At 40.9% G+C, this 27,383-nt stretch overlaps 3 protein-coding genes across 6 annotated transcripts; 1 reads left to right on the top strand and 2 right to left on the bottom strand.

Moving 5' to 3' along the window:
* Positions 1-7,279: 7,279 nt before the first annotated feature.
* On the bottom strand, positions 7,280-10,299 carry batf3 (basic leucine zipper transcription factor, ATF-like 3). Its single transcript, XM_061243760.1, has 3 exons — positions 10,054-10,299; positions 9,443-9,547; positions 7,280-8,973 (listed from the first exon to the last, which is right to left on the bottom strand). The coding sequence occupies exons 1-3, from the start codon at positions 10,186-10,188 to the stop codon at positions 8,788-8,790; spliced, it is 426 nt and encodes a 141-aa protein (XP_061099744.1). The 5' UTR covers positions 10,189-10,299; the 3' UTR covers positions 7,280-8,787.
* Positions 10,300-10,640: 341 nt separating this feature from the next.
* nsl1 (NSL1 component of MIS12 kinetochore complex) lies at positions 10,641-17,293 on the bottom strand. Of its 2 annotated transcripts, XM_061243329.1 has the most exons (7): positions 17,041-17,293; positions 16,679-16,757; positions 16,298-16,363; positions 15,764-15,894; positions 13,919-13,973; positions 12,482-12,549; positions 10,641-11,661 (listed from the first exon to the last, which is right to left on the bottom strand). In XM_061243329.1, the coding sequence occupies exons 1-7, from the start codon at positions 17,221-17,223 to the stop codon at positions 11,410-11,412; spliced, it is 834 nt and encodes a 277-aa protein (XP_061099313.1). In that variant the 5' UTR covers positions 17,224-17,293; the 3' UTR covers positions 10,641-11,409. The 2 variants fall into 2 exon arrangements, with proteins under 2 accessions (XP_061099313.1, XP_061099314.1); XM_061243330.1 differs by lacking the exon at positions 16,298-16,363 and having other exon boundaries at positions 10,643-11,661; positions 17,041-17,292.
* Positions 17,294-18,282: 989 nt separating this feature from the next.
* On the top strand, positions 18,283-25,959 carry tatdn3 (TatD DNase domain containing 3). Of its 3 annotated transcripts, XM_061242430.1 has the most exons (11): positions 18,283-18,363; positions 19,883-19,915; positions 20,121-20,194; positions 20,720-20,804; positions 20,922-20,984; positions 21,081-21,121; positions 22,501-22,610; positions 22,862-22,930; positions 23,034-23,146; positions 25,562-25,642; positions 25,744-25,959. In XM_061242430.1, the coding sequence occupies exons 1-11, from the start codon at positions 18,307-18,309 to the stop codon at positions 25,885-25,887; spliced, it is 870 nt and encodes a 289-aa protein (XP_061098414.1). In that variant the 5' UTR covers positions 18,283-18,306; the 3' UTR covers positions 25,888-25,959. The 3 variants fall into 3 exon arrangements, with proteins under 3 accessions (XP_061098414.1, XP_061098416.1, XP_061098415.1); XM_061242432.1 differs by lacking the exon at positions 21,081-21,121 and having other exon boundaries at positions 22,875-22,930; XM_061242431.1 differs by lacking the exon at positions 21,081-21,121 and having other exon boundaries at positions 18,308-19,573; positions 22,875-22,930.
* Positions 25,960-27,383: the final 1,424 nt, after the last annotated feature.

The following is a 27,383-nucleotide window of genomic DNA, read 5'->3' as shown; positions in this document are numbered from 1 at the left end:
AAATGTTTGCCTTTCCAAATCTAATGAATGTGTTTTCACAACGAATTTCACATATTTGGGCAAAACGATGATAGTAAAGATAAAAACATCCCTGGAAGTAAAAAAAAAAAACTACCTAGGGGAAGATAAAAACTCATTTTTTGACCGAGTCAAATATCAGAATAACTTGTCTAAATCCAGGCCTAAAGCGAATAAAATGTTCCTTCCGCATTCTTCAGTGCTAGAGCACATCCTTCTCTGTTTCCTTTTCCTGGTACTCATGCCCCTTCCCCCCCAACTCATCCAAACTCACGGACCGCTCCAACCGAACCCCCGCTCAGAGGCTGTGGTCTGTTGCAGCCCTGAATCCTGAATCTTACACACGCTTCAAAACATCCTGGAGCTACAGATTCATCACCCTGCCCCTGAACTGCATACTCTACACCCCTCCATGTGAACCTTCTACTCTCCCTGCTAGTTTAATACCAACTCAACCTATTGGATATACTGTAGATTTGCTACATTTCTGTTATACCCTTTCAACCTTTACGTCCCGACAGCCATCACCGGGGATCCATCAAAATTTCTTCCCACCAGGGCGTTCTTTCTCACACCGTTTGAGGGTTTCCTCCCCAGTGAGTTGTTGGACCTCATGTGCTATCTGGGGGCTTAGAGCTGGTATTACCCTCTGTTTCCTCCCGTCTGTGACTCTGTAAAGCATCTTTGTGACTCAATATCTTCTGTCAAAAACAACCATGATACCGATAAAATTGAATTGAATTAAATATTTTGCAATTGGGCCCATCTTTCTCAACCAAGCCGATCATTGAGTCATGAATTGGTCTCTGTGCTTCCCATTCTATTGTGAAATATTGTCTTACATAGATACTCACTGTATTAATAAAGGAAGAAGCACATTTGTGACAAGTTCAGTTTTGGTTGAGGTTCATTGCTTCCCGCTGTTTTGTGAACCCAGGAGGATGTAGGATGATTGTAGGATAATGTAGGATAATTCCTACATCAGAGGTAGGCGGAGATGGCCATCTTCATCTGGTTTCCATGCCAACTTCTGGCCTTACATTTCTTGATAAGCGCATGAACGAGAGCCAAGTCAAGTTTCTGTCCCCTAGAAAACACAAATGAACCAGTGTTCATATATATGACCAATTAACTAATTTAGCCAGGGTAATTGGTGGAAACAAAAACTAATATACACCCCGGCCCTCCAGGACCAGAATTGCTGATCCCTGATTTATATGATGAATGCAATTGTATTCAAAATTGTACATAATTATGCTTTTATTGTTTTCCTTTTTAATTTTGCAGGTGTGCCGGCAAATTATAACATTTGAGCAAGTATAGGGTCATGTATAAAAATGCTAAACAGCCCTGATAGGCTATAATTATGGCCAACATGGCTGCAGGAGAAACTCCTTGGTGGTTTTGATGGAGATGCGATTGTTTGGGTGTGGGAGCTAATGTAACCCAGCCAGTCATGATCGTTAAAAAATAATCTCTTTTCTCAAACTCTATATGCAATGGTTGTGTTCAATTAACTAAATATAGTCACAGTTATCAAAGTTTTTGTAAAATTAGATTTATAATATAAATGAGAGTGCTTCCCTGGATCAGACCTCAGTTTTTTAAAGTAAAACAGAATTTTTAAATATCAATTTTTGAATACTAGTACACATTATGGGGCTGAGATATTTCACTCAGATTCTAGTCTTCCCATCTTCCATGCAGTAAAGGCCTGTTAAGCTATTTGGACATTTATGAAAGCCCCCCCGCCAAATAAAAGTGATTTAATGGACGATGCTGTTTTTCGGAGTTTCGGGTGATGTAAGACAGTGACCACGCCTTGTCCTTCCCAGAAATGACTGAGCTCTCAAGAAACTCTGTGCCCCAAAGTTCAGGGATATGATGCAACCATGCAAACATCAGCTAATCGAGAAATGGCATCCGTGACCATTGCTTTGACCATTGGCCCAGCCATGCTGTGTTGGAGATAATCTGGGTAAGAATTCATGACAAAAAAAGGACAAAAAGGGAGGTTGAAGACAGATACACTTTTATCCATGGCTCTTATGGTTACCAAGGTCTTGACTCCATTGGCTTAACATGTTTTTTCGCCAATCAAGACCTTAGAATTACAAAGTTCTAACTGACATTTGTGACAAAAATGAGTTGGCATCATAAGTAACTGCATAACCCCACATTTTTGGCTAACATCATACACCAGTGACAAACCTGAGCAAGCTTATACTACAATAGTATTATACTTACTGGATCTTGTAAATGACTTAAGCCATCGCAATGGTTTATAACTTCAGTAGAAATGAGAGGAAACAACTGCATTTTACAACAGGATTAGTAGCTGGTGAACCCTGACCGCCATGTGAACTCTGAGCAAAATGTGAGAGGATGCAACTTTACTTGTGACATGGAACCTTGAATCTTACAAAATAAATCAATGTGCCAAACAATGGAAAAGACTGGGGGGGTTTTTTACAATCAGTTTTTTAACAATTACAGTACCATCACTAGCTACATTTGACATACAACTCACCCCATAGCCTGGCTGAGTTAAAGTCATGTTCACTTATACAAATGGTCTGTTGCAGTAATTACCATACAGAAGCTCCACATGCTTCTAGTTGCTTCTTTGCTGTAATATTCAAATTAAAACATAGATAATGCATGAAACATACCTTATAATTAACCATAAGAAATGTTTCATCATGTTTGACAATTTAATAAATCTCATTAAAAGTAATATACTGTATACTTTACGTAATTTATACAAGTTCAAAGTTGCACAGGGCCTTTTTCCTTTTTTATTATATTTATATTATATTTTAAAATAAAAAGTAATCTTACATTAAAATGTGAAGAAATGTGTCATGTTTAACGTTGTACCATTTAGAGATCTGATTTGCTTCTGTTCACTTAGATATTAATTGTGAAAGGCTGTTCGACCAGGGGTGCCCACACTCCACTGAATATACTATATAAAATAAAATTCATCTTTTGGGAAAAGATAGGTGAAATATTGGTCTAATTGTCTAATTGTTTGTACAAGAGGTTCATATGCAGTATATTCAGGCCAGTAACCTAAATTCCTACTCTTCTCCTGTCTCATGGCTAGATGGCATTCCTTTTCAGTACAATGTAAAACTGCTCCTCGATGTCTCATCTATCTTCAGCGCACAGAGGGAAAGGAAATGACTTCTGTTACGTGGAAACATCCGTTTTCTTTTATCAACACTTCCACTGTGATGCCATAGCCATAACAAGAAACACCCCCAGATGTTGCAGTAAGAAACAGGAAACAATAATTCCCGGCCCTCCAGCGACAACGTTTCTTGTAAAAGTCAGTTGTTCTTCACAGTCCACGAACATCTGATCTGAGTTTATCTTTGGAATGCTCATATGCAGTCAAGCCAGTCCCTTGCTTGCAGCGGTGTATCACACAGTTTGGGAGGGCGAGAGCTGGAACACCCACCAGCAGAGGAGCGTGCAGCCAGCTGCCAGCACAAACGGAGTTGCGCAAATATTGCACCATGAACCACAGAGACCAGATAAACCAGAGTCCCTGCTATTGCATCATGAAGGGATGTGGCAGGTGTGACCTTCCGGCCAGGCAATGAGTTGATTGACTGGAAAACATTACAAAAATGTAGTAAGTTCCTTACTCAAACAGCATAAAGGCACTTCATTATTCCCTATTTGCTCCAGGGCACAATGGCCTTTGTACCTGGCCTGTAAAGGGCAATGAGACACACCTGGGCGTATTAGTAATCAACCTCAGGTGTGCATGCCTCTGATTGACATTACACTACATAAGGGAGGGAACATGGGACTGCATAACTTTGGGATAAACAGTTAGCGGTTGATATCCCTGGTGTAAAATCCAGCTATGACACCAGCTTGAAATTACCCACTGCCAGCTGTTTCAAAACATAGCTTGAGCTGGTCAATCCATGTCGAATACGGTGCTGGTCTGAACTGGTCAACCAGCTCCCAGCTGTTTCAAAACCTAGCTTGAGCTAGGTTTTAAGTTTGCCTGTTGTGTTGGGGAGACATCGAGGAGCAGTTTTACATTGTACTGAAAAGGAATGAGACAGGAGAAGAGTAGGAATTTAGGTTACTGGCCTGAATATACTGCATATGAACCTCTTGTACAAACAATTAGACAATTAGACCAATATTTCACCTGTCTTTTCCCAAAAGATGAATTTTCATTTATATAGTATATACAGTGGAGTGTGGGCACCCCTGGTCGAAGAGCCTTTCACAATTAATATCTAAGTGAACCGAAGCAAATCAGATCTCTAAATGGTACAACGTTATACATGACACATTTCTTCACATTTTAATGTAAGATTAATTTTCTACAGTTTCAAAATAATTGCAGGGATGACATTGATTTCAATGATTTGACGCACAGTCCAGTTTTAGAAGGTTTCAAATTATGGATATGCTGAATGAAGAAACATAAAAAAAAATTACGAACATGTTCAAACATGTGGGACAGGTGGCTTAATTATTTATTTTCATGGGAATGTATTTTTTTTAGAAAAGGAGTTGGATTGGACAGGAACTGGAAGTGCACATTTAAGGTGAAACACTAGTATCAGCACAACAGGCAAACTTATGGAAGAGCCACTAGAGGGAGGTAGAAAATCACACTGTGCAAGTCAGAGTGTCCTACTGTATGATAGTAGTTTTCTGACAGTTCAGTTGGGGTTTACTGTGATGCTAATTGAATGGCAATCTAGATTTTACTTTATATAAAAGTACATGGAATGTACTTATTTTACTTATTTACAATAAGCACTGGATAATATTCATTACACATTCAATCATTGCACAATTATTACAACTGTTTTTTTTATAAACACAGAATAAGTGTATTATTTTGCAGGGTTATGCAAAGTCATGTTATGACACGTTCATGTCGTTTGCATATGAAATTTGCTTTTAACGCATTGGGCGCAGCCCTAATTGAGAACATGTCGAGTTCTCTTCAAGACAGGTACTGCAGTGTATTGAAGTATCGATGTTGTGCTCTCAGGGCTGTTAGATATATTTGGTGATTTCAAAGTGAGAGGACAAAACTGGAAGAGAAAATAAGAAGTGCTTGCTTTGGCCTCTTAAAATGTACTTATTGCAGCTTCCTTGCAGAAGTGAGACACAATGGCTAATCTGTGGTCACAAAATACCTTGCATACATAGAGTATAGCATGGTAAATGAAGACAGGGAGATGTATTGTCATTCACGTGCGAATATATATTTTCTCCTAGTCTTTCATTATATTTTGTGTATTTCTGAATGTGCATTTGTTTCTTGTCTTACACTATATTTTGTGTATTTCTGAATGTGCATTTGTTTCTGGTCTTACACTATATTTTGTGTATTTCTGTATATGCATTTTAACTGCATGAACTGCATCATCAAACATGTTGCCTGGATCAGAAGTTTCAAGCCAGTTGGTTGATAAACTGAAGCCCAAGCAATTTTCAGCCTACCTGCTAGCCACATTGACTGGCCAGTGGCCATATTTAGTGAAATTTATATTTGATAATGTTTGGTCTTGGCTACCATTGTGCTCGTGGGATGCTCATCCCTGTTGGACTGAGGGACAACTACACACAGGTACAGATGATAATCAACTTACTGCTCTCTTGCCACTGGTGGATAAATACTCGCTGAAGGCAATTATGAATATATGAGCAGCAATAATGCAAAATAACATTAGCAAAATAACCATAACATATTCCTGTTCTGAATGGTACACAGATTATATATCAGAATCAGTAGCCACCAAGTAAAAGTTTTGTCGATAAACACGGCCCAGAGTTGCACGCACAGAAATGTCAGTGTCTTTACTGAAGACATATTGTTCATAAGTATCTGTATGCCAGACACCAGACAGGGATTTTATTTTAGCACATGATTTCTAATAAAGTAGCTCCTGGCTTCCATGCAGCATGACCCAAAGTCAATTGCATATGGTTAACCATACAGCTCCAATGGTTTGTGGTTACTGTGCTGTTAAATTCTTACAAAAGCTGTTCTGCTTTTGCTTATAAGAAAATACTGCGAGCCACACTAATGTCTAAAATGCTGTTCGAGTAAATAAGCAGCGTAAAATAAATTGTTTGGTTTATTGGTGCTACTCTGAGCGATTCCACTCATTGACACATTTACCTTGCTGTTTGAAACCTGCAAGGAGGCTCTGGAGCCTATCCCAGCATACATTGGGTGAAAGGCAGGAATACACCCTGGACAGGTCACCAGTCCATCGCAGGGCACACACACCATTCACTCACACACTCATACCTATGGGCAATTTAGACTCTCCAATCAGCCTAACCTGCATGTCTTTGGACTGTGGGAGGAAACCGGAGTGCCCGGAGGAAACCCACAGGAACACGGGCAGAACATGCAAACTCCCCACAGAGAGGCCCCGGTCGACCGGGATTTGAACCCAGGACCTTGCTGTGAGGCGGCAGTGCTGCCCACTGCACCATCCGTGCTGCCAGATTTAATTGTAAAAAGTAACATATTACTGTAAGCAATTTACTCCTTTTTACATAAAAACTTGTTCAAGGCTGTCTGAGATCAGAAGCAAGGAGCCAACCAAAGTCTGCAGAAGAACTGTGGCAAGTTCTCCAACATGCTTGGAACAACTGCTGATTGTCTTAGCCAACGCTGTCCTGCAGTTCAAAATGTGATGCAGTTTTAACGCCGAAGGGTGGTCACAAAAAATATTGATTCAGTTTTTAACTATTCTGCCAAATTACTCAAATGTAATGTAAAAAGAATAGTTATTTTATTTTACCTTTCATTGAATTATTTTTGAAAGAATCTTATCTGTACAGAATGTTATACAGGTGCCTCAGACATTTGCACAGTACTATACATCAGGTCAACTCTATTTCAGTCTAGACAGGAAGACAGGAAGACAGGAAATGGAGAGCATTCATTAATTTAACCCTCTGAACAGTTCAGTGACAAACATTCAAAACATACGAAGAGTTTCATCGCAAAACGCCATATATCCATTTTTTGGATTTTGTAACTGATTAATGGGGCAAAAATGTACAATAAATGATTCAATTATTTCAAATAATACATTATTTTAAATAACATATTTTTGTGCATTTTTGGGGGAAAACTGCAATGCATTATTTTATTTTTGCAAAACAGTATAGTAACATGCTATAAATCCACACATGCAATAAAATTAATGACAACTGACAAATGTACTTTTCAACACCTTTATTCATCAGGATCTCATTATAAGGCAGATTTAATGGGGGGTTTTAAGCTAGATATTGTTTTACATCTCTAGATAAAAAATGTATCTCACCAAGAATCTTGATAATTGCATACTTTCACCTTCCTGGGGTGAATTAATGTTTACTGTATGACTTACTGTACCATGATATGCATCTGACCTTTATTGTGGCATAAGTACTAAACAAACTTGGAACTCAGGTGATGAGACTATTGAACTGTTCAGTGTCAAACAAGTTTAAAATCAGGTATAAGTGCATAAAATTACAGAATATTCAAGCATGTCCTATCAAGAAAGCAACTCTTCTCTGCTGGCTGGCCTTCCAGCATCTGCAATCAGACCCCTACAACTGATCCAGAATGCTGCAGCCCATCTGGTATTCAATGTTCCCAGACATTCAAGTCACCCCCCCTGCTCAGCAACCTCCACTGGCTGCCTGTTATGGCTCGCATCAAATTTAAAACTTTGGTGTTTGCGTACCAGGCAGTTAAGGGATCAGCCCCTGTGTATATTCAATCACTTATCAAGACCTATACACCAGCAAGACCCTGTCTGTGCTGTCTGTCCTGGCCCCACTGTGGTGGAATGACCTCCTGGTGGATGTCAGAACGGCAGTCTCTGACCTCTTTCAAGCTCAGACTGAAGACTCATCTCTTCAGGCTACACCTTTCCCTCCCTAACTCACCACCATGATTATCCTTATATATGCCATAGACTATAATGGCACTTATATAGTTATATAGATATTGTTGTGTTTTGTATTAGCTATTGTATTGTTGTACTCGGGGTATTCTAGCTGCCACCTGTGGTATGCTAGTTTGGAAGTTGATGGATTCTTCAAGGGTTCCGATTGTATCTGTATGGTCAGACTAGGACTCGGAACCGTACTGTCCTCTCAGGTCCTCTTCACACTTGTACTTGTATTTGATCTGCACTTCGTTGTACATCGCTCTGGATAAGAGCGTCTGCTAAATGCCTTGTAATGTAATGTAATGTAATGTCTTCTGAACCATCATTAGGTTGGAGTTTGGGCTATAGCACAAGAGCACTACCCCACACACAAGCAGTTCATCTGTGAGAAGGCAGAGAAACAGGAATCTGACTAAATGAATACCCAAAGCCCAATGTTCAGGATTAAATTAATACACAATAAATCAATATATTCTTACATTACCCTGCAAACATCACACTTTGTTCACATTTCAGACAACAGCCTACAAGATTATGTACATAACTACAGGTTTAGAAGCACACAGGCAATCTCAAAGCTTGTGACATCAGCTACAAGGACTTTCATTTGATCTGAGGGCTCCAGGTTCGATCAGAAGGGTTTAATCGCCGTAACGTTCCATTTTCCTAATGTTCCATTTTCCCAACCTTTCCCGGAGTCGTCCCGGTCTCAGGCTGAATCAAATGCAGGTGTACCCCACTCTGTGTACCACACGGGGTGTTCCTGAGATGTGGGGAGCGCAAAAAGTCGACTGGGGCCGGAACGGCAGCCCTATCTGGGGAGGCAGCTGGCAATGACCTCTGACCTTTGGCCAGACACCAGACTCATGGCGCAGTGAAGGAGCGGGCAGAGAGGCTCATGGGTCTCCAGGGCCTCCCTCAGCTGCCTCTGCTCCTCCCGTAGCGCTTGCACCTCCTTCTTCAGCATGCAGTTCTCCTGCTCCAAGCACTCAAACTCCTGCAAGACACACACATCGTCCTGTCATTGCAACCTGCTTCCTCTGCACCTCGCTCAGACGACGGCCGCAGAGGTTCACTCAAACCCGTGTTGTGTGTCTCAAGCTAGGTTTTGAAGCAGCTGGTTGCCCAATTGAGACCAGCTCCCAGCTTGATATAGTTTGATCGGCTCAAGCTATGTTTTGAAACAGCAGGTAGCCTATTGACCAGTTCATACCCAGCTAGACCAGATTCATGACCAGCTTGGCCAGCTCAATTTCCAAGCTGGTCAGGCTGGCATAGCTGGATTTTACAGCAGAGAGGCCTTGTGAAAACAAATCTAGAAAATGTAGACCTCTCTATGCTTTCAGTTCAGTTCAAGATTCAAGTTACATTCCCAACATTTTCTATTCTTCTGCTTAATAGAAATGTGGAGCATGACAGCGGATGATGTGACAGTTGTGCAGAGCGCTCGGAGAAGCGAGTCTAACCTTGTGAAGTACATCGGCTTTTTGCGTCTGTTTTTTCCGACTCCTTTGTGCGGCGACTCTGTTTTTCTCTCTTCTCTTCAGTTTCTTTCCATCGTCCTCTGAGCTCTTTGTGAAAGCAGAGAGACTGTCAAAATATCACATTTGCAGGCAAAGCAAAGTATAAAAACTTGGCAAGGCAAAGTTTGCATGCAGATAATGCAAACTTTGTGTTAACCTTGAATGTAAAAGCCGTTGGGGACACTGGGATGGAATAATTTCAATTTATACGGTTCCTATTTTCAGCAGACTTCCTAAATTAACCACTGTACTGTTTCTTTCCCCCAAGTTAGGCTAATGTAATTACATGCGTATATTGTCATAACAATGAAAGCCATAAGGGACTATTTCTTTCATAAACGTCCTTACTTAAGGCTATCTCCTTCAGTAAACCATCATCTCCAAATGCAAGTCAAGTACTCAAAATATTGAACATTTAACAATTCTTTAATAGTCATAGCGCAATGTGCTTTGCACTCATTACAACAGCGAGGCACTTTAAATTTACATTGTTGAACGGACACCTCAAGTAGGCTACCGGCCATAGGTTAGCAGAAAAACGTACTATATCCTACCTCGCTTCTGTTAAGAATGTACATATCGTTGTCTTTTCTGTGGAAAATGTCAATTTGTAACTCCATCTTCAGACATCCCTTGCATGTAGTAAGTAACAGGAATTCGTCGAGTAAAGGTAACTTAGCTACATGCATTTACTATCAACGCACTTCGACTTGAAATACATACTGTAGCAATAAATATAATACCCCAAGCTTTAACCGTGTTTATTTAATTAGGAAGAACGGGAAGCATTCCTTTCCTTTTATCGGTCTCGGTGATGCAATGAGACCACAGGAGGAGTTTCACTTTTTCTTGGCTAGTTCTTGAAACTGTACCCAAACGTTCTTTTAAGTCACGTGTTGCATCGAAGTGCTACGGATGCTTTTATTATAGCTCCTTGGCCGTAAGAAGCTGCAGGTGCTTTTGCAACCTTTGGCACGTCTTCCTTCTGGTCACATATACAAGGCTTAACGTGTACGAACCAGAACAGCCCAGGGCTGTTCTAACACGAAGCATTAAACAAATCTATAAACCCTTCATAAAAGACAGATGAATTGCAATTCACAAAACATGATCACAGTGATACTGCCTTTATTTATTTTTTGGAAACAGGAATTAGCAAGACAATAAAAAAACAGCTCGAATTCCAAGCAGGGAAAATGACAAAGGTACGGTTTCACATAGAAAATACATTTCACATGAATAGTTATTCATATCCAAAAAGTATGGAAAAACTAGCTAAGTGAACACACCACTGCAAAAACCAAAATCTTATGCTTTTGCTAAACGGGGTTAGAAAACAGTAGCTTTAAACAGGCTAATATTTCTTACTTGAGAGACAATAAGACATTAAGTGCCGTTACAAGACTAAAGTACTTGATAAAAGACATTTATGCAGCGTCTATCTTCCACCTTGAGAACAAGCAGGGGAAATGGTGCCTATCTGACATGAAGTCACTGCTGTCGACTAAAGATAGAAGAACCAAATGCATCCAAGGACACAGAACACAGGCAATCATTTATGACAATATTTACTAGAAGTCCCTAGAATTGTACTGCTGAACAGTGTGACACTTTTAATTTTAAGCTTCCTGGTTCAACGACCGCTGCACCTTCTAAGTGGAAACAAGGGATGTCAGTGCCCTTGACAGCGGAGTCACAGTGAAATCCCAGGGGTCGCAGTGTCTGCAGGTTTTTGTGGTTTCCTTTCAATCGGCTGACAATTAAGGCCCGGAGAACAAGGTGTGGATTCTTTGGCCAATAGAGGACTCGAATGGACCGCTGGTGCTGAGAACAACCCGAAACGCAGCAGACACTGCAGAGTTTGACAGCCGTGCTCTAGCCCGCAGGGTTCAGTCCGTTCAGGCGGGCACTCAGGGCTCCTGGAGGCTGGCTGCAGCGGCGGCTTTTTTGGCAGGGAGGGCGTAGGCACCGCTCAGCTCCATCTCCCGCACGGCCCTCTTCAGCGGCTGGCCGCTCCTCGCCTCGCTCCCGGGGAGCAGCGGCGCCTCCTCTACCCCCGGCGGGCCGAAGACCTCCCTGTGCACCTCCTGCGCCTCCCCGGAGGGCCGCATGCCCAGCACCTGGCAGACTCCGGCAGCCTTCTGCTGCAGGCCCTGGAGAGACTGCGAAGAGCAAAGGAGACACGCCGCACCTCATTTTTAACACCCTACATAACAATTAATTACCCTACACACCAGCTCCACCGCTCCGCTCTGCTGCCACAGGTCGGCTTGCTCATCCTGCCGGCCCGGTGAACAGCTCCGCCCTAGCTCCCCAGTGCTGGAGCGACCTCCCCATTCCTCAGCTCATTCCTATGCACCCAACTGCCCAGTCACTGCCCGTTTTCCACCGCAGTCTGAAGACTCATCTCTTCACACCTTGACTCCCCTGATCAATTGTGACTTGTCTGAATTTTATTTATTTATTTTGCCCCTTTTTGTACTTGTACTTTGTATTTATATTGTATGTGCATTTGTACTGTAGTTATGGTCCTAACTCCTTACTGACTTGGCCTATTTGGAAATAATGTTCCTGGCTGTACAACTGTTTCTTTGTGGATAGTAACGTATCCTACCTGTTCTGTAGTTTGTTCTAATGACCTTGATATGTCCTTTTTTTTGTATGTTACTTTGGATAAAAACGTCTGCTAAATAAAATATAATCTAACGTAACATGGCGGTGCGGCCACATCAAATACTGGCATTTGAAATCCCGGAGAGACATTATTCAATATTACAATAAAAACCTTTGAATGATTAATGTCCCTATTGCTCAAGACCCTATTATTTGAAAGCATAGTATTAACGATTTCAAAAAATACTGAAGTGAAATATGGTGCGAGTATAAAGGGAAGTACGCCCAGGGGCCAGTTGGATCACACCACGGCGGTCTCGAGCAGGAAGACCGGTCAGGATGTTGAGAACGCTTCGATCGGGAGCATACCTTCATCACCACACTGGCCTGTCTGGTAATCTTAGGGGCAGCCTCCGACAGACTGCTCATTATGGTCTCTGGGAAAAAGAGCGCATGGGTGACATAAGCTTTCTGCTCAGAAGACAGAGAGGGAAATAAACCTACAAGTTGTGACACATGAGGCAATTGTGAAACCCAACCGGTGGGAATTTACAGTTTTGCATACCAACTCAAATAACCATAACAAATATGACATTAAATGGGGAAATTACACGTGCAGCCGCACAGCACGCAGAGGTGCGTACCTGATTAATGCGTTTTGACCTTTACCGTGCAGCTGAAACCTGAAGCACAGGCAGCGAGCGTGGGAGTGAACAGGATGTCGCCCGTTGGTGCTGCTCGCGGTCTGAAGGTGTGGTCTAAGAGTGCGGAGACAAGCTGGCTCCTGATTCCCTTGTGATACGCGTGAGGCCCGGTGCATCCCCAGACACGTGACCGCGAGGCCAGTAACCTCGGTGACCGTGATGCACGACCATAGGAGCTGTGGAACCAGGCTACGAGCGGTAGCATGCCAAAGCCACACTTCATAGGCAGCTTCACTCCAATCATGAGTTCCACGAACAATCCATGGTCTTCTTGAGCAAGATTGTCAGTGTGAGTGTAAAAAGCGGTAGGGAAACGGTAATCTAAATATTTCCAGTGTCTGCACTCTTAGGACATGGAAAGTTATTGTGAGATTTCCACGTAATCTCCCCCGGCACCCAGTACCCTGAGTTACCCCGAGATCATTGCTTTATACTGAAATCCCATTTTACAAAGGAGAAATGAACCCAGTGTCAAACAGACACTCCCGTAGCAAGACCTTCACATATCAAAAGAGGAACAGGGAGCTCCACCAATCACATTAGTACACCACCCTCATTACAGGCATGGATGACACCACAAATGATTTCAAAGAAATGTTCAAACTTTACCACCAACACGAAAAAAGTCTTCAGTTCCTGGAGATGACCAGCTGACTATTCAGATAACCTCAAGTAAAATGTACTCAATTAATAATGGTTGGGTGCAAATGCATACTCCTAGTGGAGTATAGAACTATTGTCATTAGATGCAAAGCCCCTCATAGACTTGGCTTGTAACTCACTCACACACTCACGTTTAGTAGGCTGAAGATTTTCCACAAGGGGGAGCCATTAGCACTGAAGTAGGTGAAATAGGTGACACTTTCAAGTATTTCTGGTGTGGCAGCTTGTGCTGCATGTTGCCCTCAGTGTAAACCACTCTTTATTGTTTCAGCACTTAAAAATCGTACTAAGAATGGTGCATTACATCGATGACACGGTTTTATAAACGTATTGCATGTCTGCGCGTCAGCTGAAGTACAACAATACTATTTACATGAGACAGCATAATTCAGAGATATTACACAATGCAATAAAACAATCTAACTGTAAGCATGTTTACCTTGAACTGGATCCTTGTTCATCTCTTGTGGTTTCACAGCTTGCTTATACGAACTCTAAATACAAAGGCAGATATTCACATTCATTTTCAAATTTTTTTAGATACAGCACAATTAATTGTCTATAAGAGATATGTCCTCATGCACTTCAAGTTTAATTAAATATAATTATTAAACTGCAGGTCCAAAATGAAACGAAGACATGCATATTCAAATCATGTCAACAATTAAGTTCACTTGTGAGTTCACAGATCCAAGAGAGACATCTAGTGGACATCTTCAAAATAGCCTAATTATCTGGCTTTTCCAAACAGTGACAAAATACAATGCCGTGCAGAATTATTGGCACCCTTGGTAAAGGGGAGGGGTAGATTTGCTTGATCTTACATCCTAAGAGATAAAATCAAACTTTTAAATGGGGGGAAATTATTCAAAGAAAAAAATGATCTTTATATAAAAAATAAAAAAAATAAAAAAAGTGTGTCAATTATTGGCACCCACAGAAATTCTTATGAACAGAAGAATATATGACATATATTACCATTCATATATATATATATATATATTATTTTTTTAAGCAGATTAGCGTCCTTAGGCACACAAGCGGTCATCCATGACTTCCTGTCTCACTAGGGTATTAATATGAGGTGACATGCAGGCCTTCCATCCATCAACATGTGGAAGCTCAGAGAATACACAAATTCTGAAAATATCAATTTACACTAATAGTGCAATAATTAAGAGGTTTCAAACAACTGGAGCTGATGAACCTGCCTGGAAGTCTATCTCGCCCCTACAGACAGTAAAGAGGATGGCTCAATAGGCAAACGTTTCTCCAAGGATCACAGATGGAGAATTGCAGAAGTTAGTGGCCTCTTGTAGTCACCAAGTCTCCATGAACTACAGATACACACCACCCCCATGAACTACAGTTACAAACCACCCCCATGAACTACAGTTACACACAACCTCCATGAACTACAGTTACACACCACCCCCATGAACTACAGTTACACACCTCCATGAACTACAGTTACACACCACCCCATGAACTAGTTACACACAACCTCCATGAACTACAGTTACACACAACCTCCATGCCAACCAGCTCTTTGGTAGGCTTGCCAGAAGAAAGCCACTGCTGTCATCAACCCATAAATATAGGCATTTTGACTGGATTTGCGATTGTGATTAAAACAGAGCTTTTGGCAAAAAAACACCAAAGGTGGGTTTGCCGTAAAAGGGACACGGTATCACAGAACAGAACCAAACCCCCACTGTGACGTGAGGCTGTGGATCTGTGATGTTGGGGCCGCTTTACTTCCATAGACCCTGGGAAGCTCGTTAGGATACGTGGCATAGTTAACAGATCCCAGACATTTATAGAAAATCTAGCTGCCTCTGCCAAGAGACTAAATTGGATCAAGGTTGAATCTTCCAGCAGGACAATGATGCAAAGCATACCTCCAAATCCACACAAAAACAGGCACGCTAGTACCATGTCCTAAACTCAACTGAAAGCCTGTGGGGTGAGCCAGAGGAGAGTCCACAAGCTCAAGACTTTTACATGCGTTTGCCAAGAGAGCAGACCAAGTGCTGCCACCTTGGCAAAGGGAGGGCGCAGAAATGTGGGGTTCAGTAATTGACACACATACACATCTTTTTCAGAATAAAAATGATTTTATATTATTAGATTTGTTTTCCTCAAAGCAATCGTATCACAATAAAACAATGTAATTTTAAATAAGTAAGTGTTTTTTTGCTCTCATTTATTTGAGGATTCATATAATTATGGAGGGCCCTGTATGATTTCATAATTAAAAGCAACTGGAGAATGTACACCATACCATTAGCTCTCGCTCTGCTTTCAGAGACCGGACCACGTAGGGGAGGATTTTTTTGGGGTAGCTGCTGCGTTTCAAGGTAGTTTCTAAAATGTTCTCATCCAACAAATCATCTAAAGTCTTACAATCTGCTTCTGAAAAAAACAAAAACAAAAAAAACATTATCAGCAGCCTACATTACATGCAACATTTTGGTAAAATTTTGTTTAAATATGTTAACCATCAGGCACAGTACAGAAAAGAACCAGTGAATTAGGCTATTAATGATGGCCAATTGATTGGTTCTTTTGAAAATAAGTGTGTATTGAGCCCGATACGTTTTAAAATACTGGTTGTAGATAACCCTAAACTTGCTTTGTAGTATTTGTACATTACAATGACTTAAAAATGACATGAACCTAAATTAAGCCTTATGCCCAACCAGCATTTGAAAACAAACAAAATCCTTGTCAAACTCTAAAGAACTACTACTGGCAACATTTAAAAATTGAGGAGTACGTTTTAGTCCAATTACTGCAGTAACCGGAAGAGACTCACCTGTCAAACTAACTTCAAGTACCTGCCTCCTCACAGAACAATCTTTGCCTTGCAGTCCTACCGTGCCTTAGATAGAATCAAAATATGCTTCCTTTACATTTGGACTTATAAGCCTTACAAAATAGGGAGTAACATTACACAGCAAGGTCAATTAAATGATGAGTAAATTTTAAAATGTGTAATTCCTTTGGCTGAAAACTAGCTACATTATCCACTTTGTATTCCTGCCTTTCGCCCAATGTATGCTGGGATAGGCTCCAGCCCCCCTGCGACCCTGATCGGGATAAGCGGGTTCAGATAATGGATGGATGGATGGATGTACATTGCCCATGTGTGGTTGTCTCGCACTTTTTGGTTTTTGCAATTAACCCTTAATCATACCATTATCACCGTCATTGGGTGCATCTTCCCAAGACTCCCCGTTGATCAAAATGTTTTCTTGTACACCTCTGTCAAAGTCCTGTGAAGACAACAGAAACACGAAGTCTTATTATGCAACACGATTCACGTTAACGTTGTCAAACCAAGCCTTACCATAGGTGATCAATAGGTTATTTTTTTTAGTTAGTCAGCTACACTGACACGCAATCTAACAATTTATCAATAATAAAGGACAGCAAAAAAAAATCCCTCCCCTCTCCCTACATGCAGTTAGTGGTAATATGAAAATACTAACTTACTAGTAAACTTAGCTAGCCAACAGTTACCTAGTAAACATAGCCAAGTGCGTCACTTAGACTTACCCACAGTAAATCCTGCAGTATTTGTTGCTTGACTTCTTCAGCAATCGTAGACTGGCCATCTAATAGTTTCTTAAGAAGTTCTCGATATTTTCCCAATTGCTCGATAGCTATTTTTTTCGACTTCAACTTCACTCTATAGTCTATTTCTGTTTCCATTTCTGCAACTGCTGAATTTTGCGCCATTTACTTTAAATTTGGAAACGGAAAAGGAAAACGACGGTTGTAACTTCTTCTACTCCACGGACGGAAACATAACGATAACAATAACGTTCCGTATTGCTAACGTTTGTGAACGCGGATTAGCGAGGTAGACCTTTGCTATACTATCTGTGATATAAGTCTGTGAAATAAAAGCCTCTTAAACAAAAAAAATCTATGATATAAATCAGTTTTTCATCGCCTTTTCTGACGATGAAATAGACGATGAAACTATCTGAAAAATAGTAGGAAACAGTGGTACATAATACCCTCTGTAAACATCTTGGTGTCCAACATGCAAAAATCCCCTTGTTGGGGTGTAGCTAAAATAGTATATGCATAAACAACTATGTTCTCATTTTACAGGGACAATATGCTGATATGCAGCTATTTGAGGAAAGTAAATATAATCTTTTACTTATTTCATAGGTACAATAACATGCATGGTTTCTTTATTGGCACTAGTTTTGCTGACAAAAGGCATGGCAAATACACTACATCGTAGCTTACTTTTCACCTTTTTACAAGAACTGTTGTGTTTTCGCTGTATATTCTATTATATTGACCGGTTCAGTTGGACTTTAGTCCTCAGTTCTCCAGCAGTGATACCAGAAAAGTGTTGATTGATTACATAACAATGCATATCTTTTATTTTTACAACTTTTCACCTTCCACAGTAAGTAGTGAAGTGTCAGCACTATTTATATCTCAAATTTGAGTTGAAAAAATAACTGTTACATATCATTTTCTAAAATTTTTACAGAGAAGTTTTAGACGTAAATTATAGATTTATTTTATTACTGTGTAGCCTATGTATGTGCTTAGTTCATGTTTATATATCAGGTTCATATAAGCATGCCAATGGTGATGCAAAACGGTCCTAATTTTGACAGTTTTAAAATAAAAACTTTTTTTTAAAAATTATATTTTACACAAGCACATAAATGGCTGGTATGTAGGACATGGAATTAGTATGCTCAAGATAGCTTGACGTCACACTTGAGCGCCCTACCTTACATGTTCATTAAAAACTACACTTCCCAAACTGCTCTTCTCAAATGTTATTCAATGGACGGAAGGTTTGTTGATTGTCATTGTCATATTTCTGCTCAAGAGTTTGACAAGGTAACTCCCGAAGCTTATGTTTTATAGCCAATGTTTATTATAGCCCAGACATATCCTGGCTGATGAGCTGGCCAGCTAGGCTTAAAATCAGCTAGGACTTGAGTTCAATACCGGTTAACTTTGAAAGCTAGCGACAGTAAGTTAGCCAGCTACAGTAATGAATTTAGTATGTATAGTTGCCTTGATAAACTGGGGAACCATTGTCTCTTTTTATACTTTTAGAGTAGTCGATTGTTTTGCCACGAACCTTTTGAGGAATTGCTTTGTGAGTAAAAGGAATGTGTCATGTTCTCCTTTTTCACTAAACCCTATTATCTAAAAGCTAGCTGAATAAATATCACGTTATAATTTCCCTTGACGTACGAACCCATGCGTCTTAATTTGACCGTTTTGGCCTTAATTACCTCAGCTTTTTGGCCACAAAATACAAGAAACATTCTTGTAAAGGAACATAGTTTATTCCAGGCATATTCTTATACATTTTATTTGAAAAAAAAAAAAAAAAAAAAAATCGCAAAAGCATTATTCTTAAAAAGCCAGAGAGAAAAGCCTTGAAGATATCTACAACACAAAAATTCAAGACCCAAGTCGCTCACACACAGCAGGAAGGAAGCCCATTTCTTAATCATTTCAGCTTAGTAGTAGACCGAAGAGCCCTTACTCTTCCTTATCCTCGCCGTGGGTGATGGTGTAGCTGATGTTTTTGTAGTCAATGTTCCCGGCCAGGTCAGGCGGGAAGGCGGACCACATGTTTTTCATTTCCTCTTCACTAAAGCGGTTGCACTGGGTCAGTAACAGCTCCTCGAGGTACTCCTTTTTGATGGTGCCCTTGCCCTCGGGGTCCAGGACCCTGAAAGCAGCGGTGATGGTGTCTTCTGGGTCCGAGCCCTTCAGCCTTTCGCCGAACATGGTGAGGAAGGTGGTGAAGTTGATCGGCCCTTTGGCCTCCTTCATCATGGCGTCCAGCTCCTCCTTTGGCACGTTGAGGCAGCCCATGGCCGCGTAGGTGTCCATCAGATCCTCCTTGGTGATCACCCCATCGCGGTTCTGGTCGATGACAGTGAAGGCCTCCTTCATCTCCTGGATCTTGCTCTGGTCAAACATGGTGGTGAGGTTGCTGGCGGCCGCAGCCGAACGTCTCTTGGGGGCCATGGCTGATGAGTTGAAGGGCTTCCGTTTCTCCTGTGTCTGCCTCTGGCTTCATCAACCAGTTAAATATCTTGCAGCTATTTAAAATGCGAGACTTAAAGTTGGGGGTTCAGTTGCATTAGCCATTCTGTTGGGACAAATGCTAGTGGTGGGAGTGTCTGTGGGTGTGGGCTCTGAAATAGCCCAGTTCCCTGGACAAATATGGTGGCATGGCAACATTGACATGCGCCCAGCTGTCCTCCCCTGACTCTTTGTGGTGGATAAGAGTGACAGACAGACCAGCTGTAACAATGTCTTTGGTTTATGAACCTGCATAGGTGTCAGGTGGCACCTCCTTTTTGTAATTACACTTTTCTTTTGTGTTCCGCAGGACTTAGAAGATGTGATACAGAGAAGCAGAGAGGTTTGTGGTCTGCAGAAATTAAAACTTCAGACTGTTAAGCTTTTGACATATGATATGAATGTATAGAACATTTTATAATGTATGAATATTATGTGCTGTACATTTCCATCTGTATTTTTTCTTTGTTTAGTTGTTACAAAAAGTGACTGCAACAGAAAGTCTATTTTTCTACTGTAAATTGTTCTAAAATACTTTTCATTTTCAGGCTGGAGTGAAGACTCTGGTTTCAGTGACAGAAAAGGCCAGTGAGTTTGAAAGAGTTATACAGCTATCTAAAATGTAAGCACTTGTGTTGCATGCATGCTTAACACTGAACTGGATGGTTAATAGTTTACATTTCAATCAGACAATGGTGCCTCAGTTGGTCTCTGTCATTTCTTGAACATTTGATTTTTACAAGGTGTGTTAGTGTAAAACATATTAAACTTATCTTATTTTAATTTCAGTTGTTTTATATTGAATAAACTCCTAATGTAAGCAACATGTGACATGTGAAACGGAGCTTGTCACATGTGGCAAATTGTACAAATTGCCCTAATGATGAATCTTAATAAAAGTGTGAATTATTACTCCTTCTGTCTCCTAATATACATGAGGTCATCAGGCAGCATCCAACCTGCACCTGTCAATTCATTCTCACCTGTCCTGGTCTCTATATCCAAATATAGCGTACACACTGGCTTTACAATGCCTTGTTAAGTATCCCTGTATTTTACTGTGTAATAGGCATCTAATTTTCTATTCACAAGGAAACATAATTAAAATAGCATTTGTATTTATGGAGCAATTAAATGGCTGTTTCAGCTACCCTGGTCTGGTGGCACCATGCTTGGGGATCCATCCTGTTCAAGGCTGTGGTGGCCAGGATCTGCGCAGTGTGAACATGCAGGTTGTAATTTTATTATAATTATAATCATATGTCCATAGGCACACCTCACCTACTGCATTTGCACTTTCATATATAATAACATAATGAGCTTCAGTAACGGAGTTGTGTTTTTATAAGGACTTGGAGCCTGCCCTTCCCCTGTTTCAGAAGTACAGGGAAGACATTGTGGCAGTTGGTGAGGTATGTATAGGAGGGCCTCTGGAAACTGCATCCTTGTACAAACCCCATAAGGATTACTTCATGTATTTACTTGCTTCATTTATTTGCTTGCTTTAGACGAGGGCTGCCCAACCCCGTTCCTGGAGATCTGGTGTCCTGTAGGTTTTCACTCCAACCCAAACAAAGCACACCTCATTCAACAGCTAGAGCAGGGCTGCCCAACCCCGTTCCTGGAGATCTGCTGTCCTGTAGGTTTTCACTCCAACCCTAAGAAAGCACACCTCATTCAAGAGCTAGAGATTTGTTGACCTGCTAAAGAATCAGGTGTCCTAAATTAAGCTTTAAATAAAAACTGGACGATAGAGGAACTGGGTTTGGGCAGCCCCGGTTTGGACCATAAACCCCCCCCCCCCCCATACCTGCCATTGTAAAGCTGACGGGTCATCAGAAATTAAATTAATTTTTAAAGTGACTGTGAAGGTAAATTTATGAATGGTTTTGAACTACACTGTATGACGTTATTATGGTATGCATTAAGCAACGGTTGGGAAAACAAGCGACTTCAGTCTAAACGTTTCCATGTGGGGATTAAATCTGCATTTTCCAATCTTCTCCAATGCTGTTTACTTGTGGGTGGTACATTTGGGATGAGTTGATGAGGGAGGTGGGGTGGCCAGGCTTCTTCGACTATTTCCCACGCCTTAACGGTCACTTTAAATATCCTTCATCATACACAGACACTGTCTGGGCCCATCGAAAACGTACCAAACACTAAAATTCATATATCTGAAAACCCCAAGAAAACGAACCATTCCTTCAATTAAATGTCAAAGGGTCATATTTTCCCATCACGTGTTATGTGATTTCCAGTTCTGTCCCTTGCCACCCTGATGGCATAACCAAGTGCATGTGCAGAACCTCTAAGAAGTTGTGACTCCTGTAAACCAGTGGATTAGACTCACAAAGTTTTCTGAAACATGGCCAAGCTACAGGGTCGCAGTGAACGCAAACAGAATAACTTCTTAAACCCCCGACCTTTCCATCCTGCTGGCTAATTCCCTGCCAGCTTTGTAGCCTTTATCAGCTTTGGAAGGAATGCAAATCTGTCAGAGGTATTATTTCACAGAGTTAGAAAGGCAGACAAAGCCAGTTGTTATAAGGAGAAGGCTGAATTATGTCAACATTTCCGTAGACACCGAGGGTCCCGTTTACAATGCGGCGAAGCCTACTGTGGCCGGTTTGTTCCAGTTTGACATTCCTGGCGTGTGTTTTTAATAAGGGCCCAGCAGGCCTGCGAAGCCTTTTCTTTTCGGCCACCTGCTGTCCGAGTACTGGACCACAGACCGCCACCGTTCAAAGTTTACCTTTTTCCCAGGTCCATTTTTCATCTTCAAGTCAACCGATGTGTTTGGCGGTGATCATTAAATCTTTTGTGCTGCTGCTAAGTTAACCAAAGACACACATTTTGCCTCTTGTGTGGCATTTTTGCACATTGTGAGTGAGTATGCTCTCTGGGGTCGTATCTGTTTGCCTGCAGATTGGTCTGGACTTCACACCATGGTATACGCCCCACTCCCAGAATCGTGAGGAGCAGCAGTCGGTCTTCAGAAAGCAGCTTCGGATATCCAAAGAGCTCCATTTGCCTGTGTGAGTCAAACGGATACATGCTAGCGTCATGCTGTGCGAATGGCCATAAAATGTGTACATTTGACAGGGGGTGGGAATCATTATATTACTGCATAAGCACTATCAGCTTGCTTAATGCTGCAAAAGCTGTAAGGAAAATAATAGAGCCAAACAGTCATCTGGCATGACTGATATGAGAGGCCATTTGTACTTGTAAGTTGTTTTGGATTAAAAGCGTCTGCCAAATGACTAAAATGTAAATGTAAAATTAGCTTTTCTACACAGGAACATCCATTCCCGATCAGCTGCAAAGGTCACCATAGATATCCTGAAAGAGGAGGGTAAGCAGCTCAGCCCATTTGTAACCGATCTTGCGCTAACACTATGATAGCTGCTACGAATGCGTTCGAGGTTGTTCATACAGCACTGTGGACGTGCTTGCAGGTATTAGCCGTGCTCTGCTGCACAACTTTGCAGGGAGGCCTTCGGTGGCCCTGGAGGGGGTAAAGATGGGCTATTACTTCTCCTTCCCCCCGGCTGTCCGCAGGAATGAGCAGGTATTATTGTTGTTGTTCTTATCCAGTATGATTCCGCACTTTAAATTACACATTTATAAAGCTGGGTGTGCGTTCCAGTTTGTCTTACTCAAGGCTACGACCTCATTGTATATTCCACTATAACACTCATCCTTCTGGTTGAAGAGTCAGGTTTTCGTACCACACTGCCAGCCTTCCACACTGCATTACGTATACCTGTAACCTGTGTGCCCATCCCTCTCGACACTGTACATGCTGTGTGCAATGTCTGATAGCAGACATGCAATAAAAATGCCTCACCGTGATCTTTGAACATGCACATATCTGTTCAGCTGATGCATACATGTGACACTATACACTCAGTGAGCGATTTATTAGGTAGACATGTACACCAGCTTGTTAATGCAAATATTAATTCAGCTAATCATGTGGCAGCAACTAAATGTATAAAATCATGCAGGCGTGGTCAAGAGGTTCAGCTGTTGTTTATATCAAAAGTCAGAATTGGGAATAAATGTGATTTAAGTGACATTGACCCTGGGGAATGATTGTTGCTGCCAGACAGGGTGGTTTGCGTATCGCTGAAACTGCTGATCTCCTGTGAGTTTGCAAAGAATGGTGCGAAAAACGAAAAGCATCCAGTGAGCAGAAGCTGTGGGCAAAAACAAGCTGTTAATAAGAGAGGTCAGAGGAGAAGGGCCAGACTGGTCAAAGCTGACAGGAAGGTGACAGTAATGCAAATAACACATTACAACACACATGCATACCACACATTACAACAGTTCAGAGCATCTCTGAACACACAACGCATCAAACTTCTAAGTGAATAGGCTACCTAATAAAGTACTCACTGAGTGTATGTTTGCTTTTTGCTTCGAAAGTTTGATGGCAATTTTTTAAATCACTTTCATGCCTTTATGGGGCTAAAGGGAATATGCTTGACTAAGCATTGGAATGTGTACAAGTTATCATGTTTATGTTGGGGTGGGGGCTGGAATATTTCAGTGGGGGGCCTTGAGGGTAAAAAGGTTGAGGGCCACTATACTAAGTGACAACATTCTGTCAATCATGACATTGCTATCACAGAAAATTAAGCAATAACCAAATAAATAATCTCCCTTGAAAGCTTTAAAAATGTGTAGCAAGGATGGCAAACAATTGTATATCACAAGCTTCCAATAAAGGCGGAACAGGTTCATACAAAATGTAATCAGCCCAAAGATTTAGGTGTCACTCTTTGTATTCGGTTTCACAGTAGATCGCTCCAATGACATTACATTTTGTTTAATCATACAGTTACCTGTCAAAGCATCATCATCATGTTGTGCCATATCTTGAATATGAGCACTTCTCATGTGAATTTCCAAAAGTGCTCGTTAAGGCTATATCAGTCATCCGTGAACTCTGCTCAGAATTACACTTTGTAGAGTTGCCAGAAACGGCATATAGTTTTCATATTAGGAAGCTGAAATTAATCTAAGATTTTAAAAAAATGAAATTACTGTGAGTATGAGTATAGTAATACCACTAAAGCTCATTTGGATTAGTTGTTTTGCTTATTTTTAATAAAGCCTGTTACCATGTTACAGCATTCAGTCCCTGCCACACTATTTGAAATTGTTCTATAGGAGGTTATGCCAAAAGGATTATAAAGTAAGTATTGTGACATTGTTGCCCTGAAGCTATTCAGTTGTGGGACTGGAGGTATATAATTGTATAGCAGCAATTGTATACCTCCAGGCCAGGTATGTCATAAGTGAATTCAAAATTCGGCACCTTCCAGTCGACTATAATTGAGGTGTACAACCACATGCGATTGTATCATGTTGACTTTTTTTTTATTTTATTTATGGGTGCCCTATTTTTCTATTACAGCTGGCTCCCCTACTATCTAATGATAACCAACATACTAATAAAGAGAAACGATTAGAGAAACAACCGATCAATAATAAAGATTAAAAAAGAGAAATATTGTTGCAAGGCATTAATGCAAAAAAGAAAGGTCATGTGGCTATTTGTGTTAGTATCATGGGGCAGGTCTTCAGCACTAGCTTAGGACTACTAAGGAGCCTACCTTATAAGGGCAAAATCTGAATTCTGGAGTCATCTATTAACTCCTTAGTAATGGCTCTCTGACTTTTGTGATTTGGCAGATTATCTCTTCATAATAAGTCCAGAGGCTGTGTGTCTGTGTGTGTGTGTGTGTGTGTGTGTGTGTGTGTGTGTGTGTGTGGGGACATCGTTCTAAAAACAGTAATTTTCATGTTAATCATTAAGGCCACATTCTAGCAAAGTGGCATAAGTGTGTTGGAGGCATTGCCTACTTATTGCATACCATAACAAACCGTCCTGGTGATGTGTGTATAGTGATACCTCATGGCCTATGTTGTACTGATTCTCTTGTTTTAAACTATATTTATTTGACTTTTTTTACAGAGAGTCAGGCTGATTAAACAGATCCCGCTGGAACATATCTGCCTAGAGACAGACTCCCCTGCCCTGGGACCCGACAAACATGTAGGTCCCAGTGTGGTTGATCATAAGGATCGGACTACTACGCAGTTCAGCTCATTTTATTTTCTGAAATGGTCTTCTTCTGAAATTGATTTCTCTTTTAGGTCAGAAATGAACCCAAAAACATTGCTTTATCATGTGAGTATATTGCACAAGTGAAAGGAATCGCAGCAGAGAGAGTCATCGAGGCCACCACACAGAATGCACTCAGGTTATTCCCAGGAATTAAGAGGAGCACAGAAAAATAAGTGTCCAAAGTGCTGCAATTAAAGCAGTAATATTGTGTAATTATTTTTAAATAAAGGTATTTCTAATAAAAATGCCTTTGTATATAATGTCATACTTTTTCTGACTTTAATAAGTTTATGTCCTGAAGTTAGTGCAAGATGGAGGGGTAATATCTAAAGTCTGATATTCTTCTTGGTGGAGAACCCATCTCTGTGGTTATGTCATGTACTATAACTCCAGCTGCACCAACGACGAAAGAGTCCACACGATGATGAAATTATAATTGCTATTTGCATTTAATAGTATGATATTAAATAACCGATTCACAAAGAGGCTAGCCTCCGGTGTGGAGGTAGATGGCAGACGTTCTGATGAGATGTTCACACCAAGTGCGCCTTGTCTGCAAGAATGAACAGAATAAAGTCTAATTAAAACCCCATTGACATAAAACGAGATTTAAAAAAATATATGCTTTCATACGTGCCATATTAATGGTTGAATCGTGCATGAGTCAAAATGACCATGTAACTGCTTACTGTTTTCTTCAAAGTGCTTCCTCTCACGCAACCGGACAACGCCTCCTATCCAGGCCGAACGCTGGACTGGTCTCTGCGCATGGGGCGATTTAAAGTTGTAGGTAGCTTGTAAATGACAGGCAAAATGTCTTCTCTCCGGTTGAGCCCAGAACTTGCTGTCTGCCTCCACTCGACACCATGTTTCTCTTTGCGTGTTCAATTGGTACAATGTATCGCCTTTAGACTTAGACATTGTCTAACAATGTGTGGGATCCGAAGTGTGCAAATGAATGTTACAACGGGGTCAGTCTGTCGTTGCTATCCAGGTGTAACCTGAGTGTGGACGTCTCTATAGCAACAGGGTAAGCGAACCAGAATAACTCCCTTAATATAATGTTTTTCGTTAGAAAGTGCATGTGACGTTCACCTCAGTAAAATGCTTTACTGTATTTACAATATGGTATCTTATTCAAGTATTCCCACATGAAGGATGACATGAACATTGAAGACACGGACGTTTCTCTGTGATGCCTATGTAGATGTTGTACAAACCTAAAGGCTATGTTAATATTAGGTTAAACTGCGATTAGCGGATTAGGAACACGGGCGACGACGCCATCTGTCCGACCATTAAGTGCGTTTCTATTGATTAAACTGACATTCTTGAGTTGGTCTGTTCGCATAATAAAAATTATTATGGTAATTATTATGCTCAACCAGCTACCAGCTATTTCAAAAACTTACTTGAGCTGTTTTATTCAACAGGGTTTACATTTGACTATAGGCTAGCCTACCAGTTGCGACATTGTCTTTAATTGAATTGCAGGCTATTATCTCTCATTATGTAGCCCATTAACATTATAGTACCTTTAATGCTTTGTCAAACTGCCACAATAAGCAAAATGTAGGCGAATGATTCATTCAAAAACTATATTCAAATAAATGGAGCCTAATGTATAAATAAGCATTAAGCAGTAAACTGCAGTCTAGAAAAGCCTAAT

This window comes from Conger conger, chromosome 5, assembly GCF_963514075.1.
Source record: "Conger conger chromosome 5, fConCon1.1, whole genome shotgun sequence".
NCBI classification, from domain to species: Eukaryota; Metazoa; Chordata; class Actinopteri; order Anguilliformes; family Congridae; genus Conger; species Conger conger.
This window is presented reverse-complemented; position numbering and strand designations above follow the sequence as displayed.

Excerpts from the sequence above, each read along its gene's own strand:
- batf3 (XM_061243760.1), bottom strand. The coding sequence starts at position 10,188 with ATGCATGTAGCTAAGTTACCTTTACTCGACGAATTCCTGTTACTTACT. Across the intron at positions 9,548-10,053 it reads ACATTCTTAACAGAAGCGAG|AGCTCAGAGGACGATGGAAA; the intron begins GTAGGATATAGT and ends GCTTTCACAAAG. Across the intron at positions 8,974-9,442 it reads AAGCCGATGTACTTCACAAG|GAGTTTGAGTGCTTGGAGCA; the intron begins GTTAGACTCGCT and ends TGTGTCTTGCAG.
- nsl1 (XM_061243329.1), bottom strand. The coding sequence starts at position 17,223 with ATGGCGCAAAATTCAGCAGTTGCAGAAATGGAAACAGAAATAGACTAT. Across the intron at positions 15,895-16,297 it reads ACTTGAAGTTAGTTTGACAG|AAGCAGATTGTAAGACTTTA; the intron begins GTGAGTCTCTTC and ends TGTTTTTTTCAG. Across the intron at positions 12,550-13,918 it reads GAACAAGGATCCAGTTCAAG|AGACCATAATGAGCAGTCTG; the intron begins GTAAACATGCTT and ends TCTTTTTCCCAG.
- tatdn3 (XM_061242431.1), top strand. The coding sequence starts at position 19,418 with ATGACAGTGAAGGCCTCCTTCATCTCCTGGATCTTGCTCTGGTCAAAC. Across the intron at positions 19,916-20,120 it reads TGATACAGAGAAGCAGAGAG|GCTGGAGTGAAGACTCTGGT; the intron begins GTTTGTGGTCTG and ends TTTCATTTTCAG. Across the intron at positions 20,985-22,500 it reads ACATTGTGGCAGTTGGTGAG|ATTGGTCTGGACTTCACACC; the intron begins GTATGTATAGGA and ends GTTTGCCTGCAG.